Source organism: Apteryx mantelli, chromosome 5, assembly GCF_036417845.1.
Source record: "Apteryx mantelli isolate bAptMan1 chromosome 5, bAptMan1.hap1, whole genome shotgun sequence".
NCBI lineage: Eukaryota > Metazoa > Chordata > Aves > Apterygiformes > Apterygidae > Apteryx > Apteryx mantelli.
In genome coordinates, this window is record NC_089982.1 from 77,206,833 (window position 1) to 77,219,412 (window position 12,580).

Below are 12,580 nucleotides of genomic sequence, written 5' to 3' on the forward strand. Positions count from 1 at the left end.
ATCTGCCTCCTCTTCTCACTGCTTTCCCCTTCCCCATAAGGATTTTGCCTTGGGATTTTTACGAAATACAGCTGTGGGCATGCTTCTTCCCCTGTCCCCCCCCCCTTTCTTTTTTTTTAAAAGGCTGAGATACCAAGATGTAAACGTATCAAGACAAACACTTCCTTTTCCCTTGTTCTCTGGAATCTGGTTTCTCTCCTTCCCCAGGAGGTTCTTTAAATTTCCATCTCCATTGTATTTTTTTTAATTAGCACACTCTGCCTAGCCTAGGGCTTCCTTGCAAGTTGCAACATTTTCAAGTCTGTGTTCACATCATAAGTAATGCTCATTGCACCCACATCTTATTAGGCTCAAAGTCAAACACGGCATGGTCTTTCCAAAATTCTTTCTCTCATTCCCATCATGATCATTTTTGCAGTTCTCACCACAACAAGATGGCACAGATTTTATAGTAAACACTAAACATATTCCTTTAATTAACAGAGTCAGAGTTTGTTGACACTCATGAAAAGTTACAGCTTTACAGTTGGCAAAGAGTCAGTTACACTATATTTTCATGTACCTTTTCATGCACAAATGTGCTTAGAAAAAGTTAGCATTTTATAAACTTCAGAAGAAACTATTGCCTACTGATATCCATCCCTGATTTCTCACTGCTTACCACTGCATCCAGGAATTCAATGCACCTTTTCAAGTCTGGTCTGGAATCACAGAACTGCCTGAAGAGAAGTCTTCCTATAGGCTGTTTGTCACAAAGCTGGTTATAGTCTCTTTCTGAGCAAAAGATGAGAAGAAATAAATACCTTTATTATAAGCCAATGTGGACCTTACTCCCATTTGAGAGTGGGTCAGAAAACATCAGCTAGAACATCAAGACTACATAGTAACATATTTAATAACAACATCAAAGATGGCTGCAGTGATCACAAAGAATAGTGAAAGACTTTCTTCCAACCACGTTTGTTTCTTATATCCTATTGCACTTATTAAAGAAAAATTTTTTTTGAATATTTATGTTCCAAGTGGTGGGGGAAGAAAGGGGGTAGGAGGAAAGGGAGGAAGAAAAATCAGGAAGGCTATGAAATAGCAATCCCAAGGCAAACAAGATTGTTGTGGAAAGAAGGATTATAGAATAAGAATAGAAAAAATAGAAAAAGTTAAAAATTATTAAAAGAAATAATGGAAAAAAAGTGAAATATAGTTCTCTCACTGAAGTTACAACATGATTCCTTTTTCTAATTCATGGCTTTGTGAATTTTTCTTTTAGGATTAGTTTAACACATAAGGAGCTGCAGTGCAGCTTTTACCCTCTCATAAACTTATCTACTCATAAATTCTTCATTACATTAAAGGTTTAATAGCTTTTTTGTTAATTAGCATTGAGAAGCAAGAAAGAAGCCTTTTAGTTAACACCACCAAACTCTCCCCCTTCCTTCCCAAAAATCAGATGGGTTATTTACAGGACACCTACCGATTGAATGTCTAATACCCTCACAATAACTAACAGGTGGCAACTTCAGCATCTCTTTCCATTTTTTACTACGTCCACTCCGTTTACCTAGAAGGAAAATAACAGTAATGTAAAATACAATACTATGCCAGTATATATTCTGAACAGTGTAAAATTAGGTCACTTCTGCACAAATCTGTCAGACTGCTTATCCTGCTTACAAAGAAATCTATCTACGAGGACATCTGAACCAGTAACAAAACTGATAAAGAAGAATTTTCATATGAAACACTAAAAAATGCTGAAAGTCTTTTGCAACACAAATATTTTGCACTTTAGCTGTTTACACAAATATCTAGGTATTCTGCAAATTATGTATAAAACTGGAACATCAACAATATGAGACACCAAAAAAGAGAGTTTTATCTCAACCACGGTCAAGAACAGAAGGCATTGAAGTTGAACAACAAAATACATAGAACGAAGTTTTTTAATGCATTTTTGAGTAATCAAGTTTTTTTTTTTTTTTAAAGGCAGTAGTAGTAATGACAGTAGATCCCCACTGATGAATGAGCGGGCATTACACAAATATGTACCATTTATTCTAGACTGCACAAGGCATACATAATATCAGACAGAATTTAACTGTTGTAGAATCTAGATCTTTCTACTGCTTAAGATTTCACAGCACTAGTACTAAACTTATTAAAAGAAACTACTACAGTATTTTCCCCATTGTTTCTCTCAAAAATATATTTGTGCTCCATTTTCTATGTTAAAATTAGAATTTTAGAACATTTACTTAGACCTGAAGAAGCCAATTCTCTTAGCAGAGGACATGCATACTTATCAGAAGAGAGAGAGATACAGGACTGCATTTTTTTTTTTTTTTTTTAAACTGCAAAACATTTCAGGGGAAGAGTAATTTTCATGCCGCAAAATATTTTAAAAGATGATTTTACTACATGATAAGGCCAGATGTGTTTCCACATGATAGAACAGTAGCAAAGGTGCACAGATACTTTCTAACCGTAGCCCAGCACTACATACTGCTAACCACAACGGGACAGAAAGGAAGGGAGTTACCCTAAGTAACCTGAATAGAAACTAAGCAGCAGAATTAAATCGTTAGGGGGAAAGGAACTAACAGTGTCAGAATAACAAAACATATATATTATCTCTTCACTCAAATACACAGTTTCTTTAAGAGTACCACCGCTGTCAAAGCACTTCCAGCTGAGTGTCCCTTAGCTCATATGAAAATTTACATGATCTCTTCTAACAGGAACATTGACGTCTTACTGTGCTGCTGCGAAAAACACTCTCAGCTCCAGTATGACTAGAAAAGTAAACAAGTGAGGAATACAAAACCTTGAAACACTGGCTTGCAGATTCTTTGAACTAACACCTACTCTCTGAAAAAGTTCTGCTGCACGCTTCCTTCCTAATGCTGCTCGGTAAGTCATTCACCTTCCAAAGCATTTCAGAATACTGATACTTTAAATTTACTTCCTCCCTTATGTAGTCTCAAAATTAATCATGAAGTCATAATATTACCAGCATCATTAAAAACAGCTCCTCCTAGTTTAACAAAACGTTTTGATGCTCTGGTTAAAAACAAACAAAAAGAAGTTGAACATATCCTCGCTCTGTGTTTGAGTTTTCAGAGACGCACTTCCAACAGAACTGAACACAAGCAAAAAAAAAAAAAAAGAAAAGGAACACTTTACATACATAACCTGGAAACATACTTTAAACAGAAAAGGACTGGATATAGATTGTTACATGATTAAGAAAAACACTGGACAGAAGCCTCCACTTTTTTTTTTCTCCCCTAAATTGTGCAACTGAAAAATCATGCTAAGCTGCAAGGACCGCAGAAGGTACATTTCGTTGTTAGAAACTGCTCATAAAAGACTCATTTCTGCATGACACAGTACAATGAATACTGACCAAAAATGATAAACTAACCCAAATTCATATCACTTTTTTTTTTGGAAGAAATAAAACTGAACTGTGACATAGGCTCTATGTCATCTTCTGAAGCACAGTCAAAGAATGAAATACCACAAAGAGGATCAGTGGTGCTTTATACTTTAACTCCAATTCAAGAAAGTTTGCTGTATTTTGACCCAAATATTTCACAAGTTACTTATTACATCACCATTATAAACTTAATTTTACAAAAGAGATTTTTCACATACCATAACACAGTTGAATTCACAATCTTATAGAAATTCAATAAAGACTACATAATTTATTAGTGATACACAAGAATCAAGTGCTTTATGAGAATCAATAAATCACCATGCTTTCTCTTTTCTCCAAATTGACTGTTCTTAGATTTACAGTGAAAACACAGAAAAAGTCCATTTATCCCAGTAATGTAAAGAGAATGTATGACCACTTCATTTACAGATAAATTTGCTGTTTCTGGTAAAAGTTACTGAGGAGTACAATTTGTTTCTCAAATTATTCCCTAATTGCAAAATCCTTTTCCATTTCTGAGGTAGTTCAAAACAAGTAACAAATCAAATTATAATAACTGTGGTTTGTAAGAGTGTCTTAATATTGATTTCAGAGCTTCTGCTCTGGATCTCATTGTAAAACACTTCAGATAAAATTCTTCCAGAGAGACCAATAGCTCGCTTTCCAACACAGCGGCAACAAAGCCATTAGGTTAGTCTGCTTTAAGGTTGTACTATGTGTTTCAGATTAATTACCACTTTTGCCTCTTGCAGATGTAATTGGCTAGAACAAGGTCCAATTTGAAGCGACTCATCTTTTATAAAGAGAAGGGTGGATGCAGCTACACACCATTATGATGGGGGAACACTGCAATTACATTTTCAAGTACATAGGAGAATGTTACCTTCTTCTCTTACCCAAATTACGCCTTAGAGGCATTTACCTCTTGACATGTTTTTTCTTAAAAATTGTTAGATCATTGCATTGGGGTATGGTATGCAAAAGCTTAAATACTTCAATTTTTCATCTTTAAGCTTAAGAGCAGTGTTTGAACAACTTATGTAAGACAAAAAAGAGATTTAGACAGCTAAGAATATTTTTCAAAGCATCATGTGGACTTCCCACAACTACAGTCATCTTCCTTATGAGCAGTATTTATAACATACTTTCATATCACTGAGCACAATGTTCACTGAACATTATCACTCAGTCTTCCCTGAGATAGGTAGAGATAGAAAAACCAGATTCTGTCCTACGCAATGAAAGTCATTTCATTGAAAGTATCTTGCTCTCTTTTGCTAATGAACGTACACAGACTGTATATGCTAAGATTCAGTGCATATAAACTGCCACTGAAATGCTGCCACTGAGGTGCTCGGGGACCTCCATGCTTCAGCTTTCCTGCCTGTAAACTGCAAGTAACACAGCATCTCTCTTCGTGCTTGAGAAGCACACAGCTACACAGCACTAGGAGCGTACGATTGCTACATCATTCTTGCAAAACTGCTTCCACAAACCAGACTGTCAGATACCAGCTGAGAAATTCACACTAGACCCCACCCAGCGGAGCTCTGAAAGCACTCAACCACATCAAGAAGAGGACCCACAGCATGCCTTTAACTGTATAATCAATCAAGAGGTTCAATGAAAAACGGAGAAAAATTGACACAGAAGCACTCCATCCTCTGCACTCAGATTTGCAAGAATAATCCAAGTACCTACACTGTCTTATAACACATCTGTCCTCATACATCTGAGCAAGTTGCAAATGAGCTTCCTATAGAATTTTAAACATACATGAGTTAAAATCTCCTCCTTCTACTCACAGCCACACTTCCCTTCAAACCATTCATGATAAGGATTAGAACCTGCTGAACTATGGCTTCATGCTACAAAAATATTTGTAAACGCTCTCCACTGAGTAACAAGCTTTCACAGTATGCCTTTACTGCGCAAGATGCACCTTCAAGACACAACATGCTACAGAATTAATACCTCAGGTCCTCTAATCAGAAAGGCAACAACGCAGTGCTCACTTCAGGCTAGAAGACAAGTTCACACATAACATCACTGCAGGAAGGCTGTCTTGCTTCCAACCCCAGACATAGCTTATATGGTGCTGCTTTTGGGGTCTTTCCACTCTTCTCCATTGCCCAGGTCAGATGCATTTTTTCACACCTCAGTTCCTCGAAAAGCATGCATAATCACAGCTTAACAGTTAGGTTTAACAAAGTCACATCTCTTTTTAAGTATTACATGGAACAACCTTTCTCCAGAAGTTTGATACGTATAGCTGGCTGGCTCTCAGCAAATCTACCAGAAGCACCTAGCTGAAAGTTCAGGTTTCAGTGTGAGGTTGGCACCTAACTCTTCAGCGTTATAAAGGCCAAGGCACTTCTGAACACAACAGAAGCAAAAATACAAGTAGTTCAGTAAGTAAACCAATAAAACTAGGATAGCTATAGAGTTTTATGGTATTTTTAAGATAATATTCCTTATACTCCTCAAGTGCCTAAAGTAAGACTTAAGCAGAGTAATGCTCGAGTGCTCTTGGCTCATCTGACTGTTACAGCAGTAGTACTGTAAGCAGTACTAAACACCCCACATATTTATGTGCACATTTGGGCAGCTTGTTTATATGCACAACCATTTAGTGTTTCCACAACTATAACCACTTGAACAACTGGTTCTTCACATCAGCTCTATATACAATTCAAGTAATCCTGTGCACATTTCAGGATGCTAGTGCAAACATGCTGCAGCTTCTGCATTTCTTCAGAAATTAGGTATGAAAATTTTGGTTCAACTCAAGTAAATGCAACTAATCTGAACCAGAATTTATTGTTGAAGTCTTGCAGTCAAACAATATAACATGTGTAGGCATTTTATTTTGATATGGCCATAATCACAACTTAATGAACATGGTCTACTAGAACAAAACTGCAAGAAAACTCCAATTTTACAACTAATTCTTTGATGAGTAAGGGTTGTTTTGTCACGATGGTATGCACTGACCTCAGGACTGTGGCAGCTAGAAAAGAAGTAAAGTTCCTTTAAATAGATTGTGAAACCTCTAGTTACAATTGCCACATTTGAGGTAACCAAAGCAGCAATGTGTATCAATAAGTAGACTTCTCATGCTGTGTTTATTTAGTAAACGTAATTATTTAGATTCCAGCATGCCCACATGCATTCTCATTACAGTTTGTTAAATAAAGGACAAAAAGCAGACATTGTGCATAATTCTGTACAAACACAGGAAGACACGTTTCCTGCCACAATGAGTTTACATTAATTTAAAACACAATGCAATAAGAGAGTGCAAAGAACATAGGCAAATAAGGGAAGAATAGACAAAAATAACAGCAATTGCAAGAACTCATGGCACTCATACACAATAAAATTCATATTTGCTGCTGCTGAAAGGACTTTGAAGACTATAAGTCTGGGTATGAGTGTGCCTTGGTGTCACACTTGTCCAGAAATAATTAAAGATTTCAGTTTAATTCGATAGTCAAACTGCAGTATTCTGAGCAATCGCCTTAGAATTCTCTTTTGAGTTACAAATACATATAGAATATCTGCCCATGTATCACCACCAATATTATTTTGAATTATTACCTTATGTTGCAAGTAAAAGTAGGATTTATTTCTCTTGAAGAATTATTCCAGTTGTTTTTAAAACACAGACAGATAAAACATACAATCTGGGAGGTCTGGTTATTTTCTGGGAGAAGTGCTAAACCAATCCAGTTTCAGTCCTCAGACAAGCACATTTGTATACAAGCACCTTTGTATACAAGCAGCGACATTTCAGGATTGGCTTAAAGCAGACAAGGATAACACACTTGTTACTGAAAGGTTCCCACTAACTCCATCCCTGGGTTGCACCTAACAACTATCAAATCAGCAGGAGCTTCCTGATCCATCTGAAAACAAATTTTGAAAAAACAAACAAACAAAACCACTCTAAGTTGTTTCCAGTTGAATCTATGAATCAATCGGATCAATTATGCAGCTATGAGCTAGAGTCAATACAAGTAAGAGCTTGAAGGAACCCCCGGCTTTTGACAGAGCCTTGATCTTAATTCAGCTTAAGTCAATTCTGATATACATATTATATTCCTAACAGTAGACCCAATTCTCATTTACAAACTGCTCATGCCAGAGCAGTATAAATAAAATTTAAAGCAGATGCAAATGGACCAGGTATGTTTAAAATGTAATCTTGGCATAGCTCCTCAACAGGGGTAAACGGCTATCGTCTTCAAAGGAACTACAGATCTATCCTTGGAAGCATTTTTGGAGCCTGTTACTTTAGGCAATGAAAAAAAAAGAAGGCTCTTAAGCAATTAAAATATACACTGACAAATTTCTTTCCTTCAAAACATCACAGACTATGTGTGGGATGCTGAAATAAATTTGGGGATTACATATACTCAAAGGATTTATTGGAAGCAATTGAAATTACTATGAAAAATAGACGCTACCAATATAGAGAAAAGTATATATAAAATAAAAGGTATTTTTCTGAACTTTTAGATTTCTTTCAGAATATCCTAGTTTATATTTGTCATTTGTTCCCATTTATAGGATAAATCCTTCAATTTATTTCAAGAGACACTAATTTCAAAGAGATTTCTGCTAGGGAAAAATGTGTTAATTCCTCTGCTCTTATACAAAAACAGAAGTTATAGCACTATACATTATTCTTTTACACATAAAAAGCCCTATACATGAAAATCTGAGTAAAGAGATGATGAAATTGCAAGCTTTTATATCATCTATCTCACAGTTCAGTTCTTACACCACTATAACTTAACACTTTTACAGCTTTTCTATCTCAGTTGGTACGCCATCGTGCTCATAACGAGATCAACTTCCAGTTTGCTTTAGATACAATCTCCTGTTTTTCTACTCAGCTATTTGCGCTGTTCCACCATAGGGTTCAGGTTAAGAAATTCTCTCTTTTTGTTAAGAAAAGGCATCAATCAATAAAACCTTCTGTTAGCTATTCTTTCTCACATACAGATTTCCCTTTAAAGAGATAGGTATGCACAAGAGGAAGAGAGCTAGATTGACATGGAGAGCCACATATCCCAGCAAACTAGGAATGGGGATCCCAGAATACTTTGCACAACTTTCACCTAAAGGCAAATCCCCCCAGGGGACAGGTTAGCAAGGTTAGACCTCAGCAGGAGCAGGTCAACTGGAAAAAGTGGAGGAGGAAAGAGAAACTCCCACAAAGCTCCTAACTCCTCTATCTTTGGTCCATAAAGCATAACAGGGTATTCTGTGTTACCACAATATTTTATAATAGTAGGTACCTACAAGAGTCACATAGCATGAGCCATCATGAACACCCACACACGAAGAGCTGGCATTTGATTATTTACAAAGTGATATTAAAAGAAGATAAGTAATACTCATAGCTTTCCTTCTTCACACAAAGAAGTGTTGTAGTTGCTACGGAGATATTACAAGTCATTATTGGAAAGAGACAGGCTTCTATTAAAAAAGCCTGGTCTATGGAAAGGTTTGAAAAAATCCTCTTGGAGAATAGCTGCATAAAACAAAACTGAAAGTTTCAAGGCTGTGGGAGGCAAGGGTTTGCTAGTCTGATTTTTCAGACCAATTCAAACTGTTATAAACCAGTGTTGTCATCATGCAAACTGAATTAGAAGATTCAAGACAGATTATACATAGATCTGTAGCTGCATTTTTCAAAATAAGGGCCAAAAGCACCACAGAAGCACGACTAGCAAAGGACGAATTTTTGAGTTTACATCGTCCTGCCAAAGCTATTACCTGTTGGCTAAGGTACTTGCACAGGCAATGGGGTTTTGAACCCTCGTTGAAAGAAGACTTCAAGTCTCTAATGAAAGGAATTAATGACAAGATTATCAGTTCAAAGGTAGACAGCAGAATCGCTTTTTATTCACATTCCATAGCAGGAGAAAGAAATAGAAAAAAAAGCTGCATTTTGTCTAAGCAAACTAGTGAGGACCTGACTAATTACTTAGATTAAACTTACTTTCTAGATATCAAATCAGATTTATACAGTAGATATGCACCTAGCTGCTCAAGCTACACTAATTCTGCCTACCTACAAATGCAAAACCCAAACGGTATTCACATCCAAAAGTAATACAATCAACAGAAGAGGGTGCTTAAAATTAGAGGAAACTGCTGGGTACGAGTTTGGGCTAATAATTTGAATTTTAGGTCTGTTGTATATGCTCAAGTTTCATTTGTTTCAATCTGGTCTTATATACCAGGAATTTCTCAATTCTAATTACACCTCTGCCGTACACTTTCTCCAGATGAGAGCAAGTATGCAACATCTTTAATTTAGTTTCTATGTTTGTAAAAAGAAGATAACATATCTCTAAGGTTAAAAGAGTTAGTGTTGATAAGATCCTTTCAAGAGTATGATTTTTTCCTACTCTCACCTCCATCATGAAGGTTAGACTGAGACCCATGCAAACCATAATTAAGATTACATTAATTTGTCTTTCAACACACCCCTGAAAACTATAAAACAAGAGCACAGTAGTTTCTGTTTTATTACTTTTGCTTGTAAAACTTAAATATTTATACAAGTAAATCCTTTCTCTTATTCAGTCTTCAACACACAGAGAAATTAGAAAAGGTATTACCGACTTGGCTTGAGCTTATATGTGGGGAAGAAAAAAGTCACTGAGCTAAGCTCTTTGATATTAGTTTAGGATCTCATCTTTTTCATAAGAAACAGTAATTCTGCACTTTTTCAGTCTCTCGCACCTCTCCATACTCTGTACAGTGAGATAAGAGAAAGGTGAGAAGGAAAAAGACACTTGAAAGACTGTTTTTCTGTTCCAGTTTTGAGGTCCTTTTAGCCAACAGCATATTTTAGTAAAATAACTACATCCTAAGAAGTATTTGTGCCAATTCCATTCTCTTAGAGCCTACTAGACACATAAGAATAGAGGTGGGACAGGGATTTTAAGAAAAGGCCCTGACAGAAGGGGTGAACCAGATATTCCCAGACCAGCCAGAGTATGCAACAGACAGAAAAGCCTTTCATTTCAGGGAGCATTTTGAAAAATGTGATATACTGAATACCCCAAGTACAGGGACTCAGACACCCTGAAAAGTTAAAAGACCAGTTGACCAATGAAGTTTCAAAGCCAGAAATCACTTTTTTTTTTGTGCAAGATCAAAAAAGAGCCCAGGCCAACAAAAGGTCCAAAAGAATAACAGCTTATTGCCATGACTTCTATAAATTTCTCATCAGGTAGAACTGATCATATTCACATCAGATGCTGTTAGACTTTTGTTTAGTTCATTAAAATATCTTGTTTGGTCAGTCCTACCACTATAATTTATTTTAAATATAGTGAAACCTTAACTAAAGGGGCAAACTGACATTAAGCAGCCACTTAAAAGCCTTTCCAGATTACCACTGCACTCTTTGCGGTGAGGATTTGGGCATAGTAAAGTTTTGAGCCAGACTCCACTTTCCCTGCATTTCTCAGATCACTTCAATGCAAACTCCAAATCCAGGCTGCACCACCACAGACATGTACTGCCAGTGAAACCAGCCAAAACTTGTCCTCTAGTTTGAGGTGGTCTTTTCAGCTAAGGTTGGGAAATGGCCCAAAACTGCGATCACTGTTCTGCTTTTTAAACCCCACTTCAAAGTCAAAAAGCTGATTTTCCTCTCTTGCTGCTTAAGGCAAATTTAACTGGATACACAAATGGCGTAAGTGCCAAACCCATTTAGAGTTGGAGGAACTTGCAAAACATACACAGGCAGATTCTGTTGTTCTTACTCACTTTAAATAGCTCCAACTAAACTAGTGGGACTTCTCAACACAATTAAGAAAAGCAGGATCCAATCCAAAAAGAGAAAATACACACATTTTGCAGTTGAAAAACAGAATCTACACTGGGTACAGCAATAATCTGGAGAGGCTTTCAAGTGATCATTTAATAGACAGTTATATAAGTCAAAAAGCAGTAGTACAGTCTTATTTCAGAACGTGTTTCTAACAGTGATCGTGCTTCAGATTAAGTTTCGGATCTATTCAAAAGTGTTTGCTAACCGGGGGAGGAATCTCCAACTCAAGATGCTGGTGAATCAGTCAACATTAACCTAATGGAAAAGAGCACCCTTAGCATTAGGTTAATGCGAAACACTCAATTGCAAAACGCTGGTGGCGTTCACCAGCTTTTTTTTTTTTTTTTTTTTTCCTCAAACGCAGGCAGGAATTTTGGCAAGACAGAGTGCAAGTTTCTTTCAGAGAAGATTTAGGTCCCTTCTTCCTGCTAGCCTCTCTTGGTTACATATAGATAGATATACGTATATAAAAAAAATCCGAGCACTAAAGATGAACGATCTCCTTAAAACATCCGGAAAAAACCCTCATTTGAATCAAGAGCCTGCAGGGGGGAGGAGGGACGGGCTTTCCTCGGAGGCCACCGGCCAGCGACAGCAGCTTCGCGGCACGGCGCGGCGGGAGCGGGGCAGGTGCGGCGGGGCAGAGCCGGCGCCCGCCCCGGCGGAGCCCCCGGGAAGCGGCCGCGGCGCCGCCGGACCCTCTCCCCTGCCTCCGCACCCTCCCCCGCCGCCACTTCCTCTCGCCCTCCTCGCCGCCCCCTCGCCCCTCACCTCGGGGCCAGTCCTCCCGCCCGGCCCGGCCCGGCCCCTCCCGCCTCGCCTCGCCTCGCCGCCCGCCCCGCCGCCTCTCACCCTCGCGGGCTTTCAGCAGCACCGTGTTGGCCACGATGTTCTCGATTTCCATGGCGGGGGGCTCCGTCCCCTCAGGGCAGCCGGCGCCGAGGCCGCCGCGGGGCTGCTCCCACTGCCTCCTTCGCCCCCTCCTCGGGCCCCGCCACCGCCGAGGCTCCGCTCATCCGGCCCCGCAGGACCTCAGCGCCGCGCTCGCCTCTTCCCCATCACCCGCTGCTCGCCCCGGCACCGGCCTCCCCCTCCCCGAGGGCGGAGGCAAGCAGCAGGCAGCGACCGCCCACCCCGGCCATGGCTCGACCGCCCTCCTCCGCCCACCGCAGCCGGCTCCGCCTCTGCGCGCCTGTCCCGCCCCCGGCGCTCCTCCCCTTGGGACTACAACTCCCAGCAGGCCTCGCGCCACGGTAAAGCCCCCAGCGGGCGGCCGCACG

The 12,580-nt window shown here is 39.0% G+C and overlaps 1 protein-coding gene across 3 annotated transcripts in view; it reads right to left on the bottom strand.

Moving 5' to 3' along the window:
* GRK4 (G protein-coupled receptor kinase 4) overlaps positions 1-12,359 on the bottom strand; it is a 43,421-nt gene extending 31,062 nt beyond the window's left edge. For all 3 annotated transcript variants that reach the window (XR_010884470.1, XM_067298278.1, XM_067298279.1), the window contains exons 1-3: positions 12,153-12,359; positions 1,472-1,558; positions 662-774 (exon numbers count right to left, since the gene is read on the bottom strand). Coding sequence is in view for 2 of the 3 variants with exons in the window: in XM_067298278.1 (XP_067154379.1) it covers positions 662-774; positions 1,472-1,558; positions 12,153-12,204 (252 nt within the window). In the remaining variant the exon portion in view is untranslated. The remainder of the gene's footprint in view (positions 1-661; positions 775-1,471; positions 1,559-12,152) is intronic.
* Between the last annotated feature and the right edge of the window lie 221 nt (positions 12,360-12,580).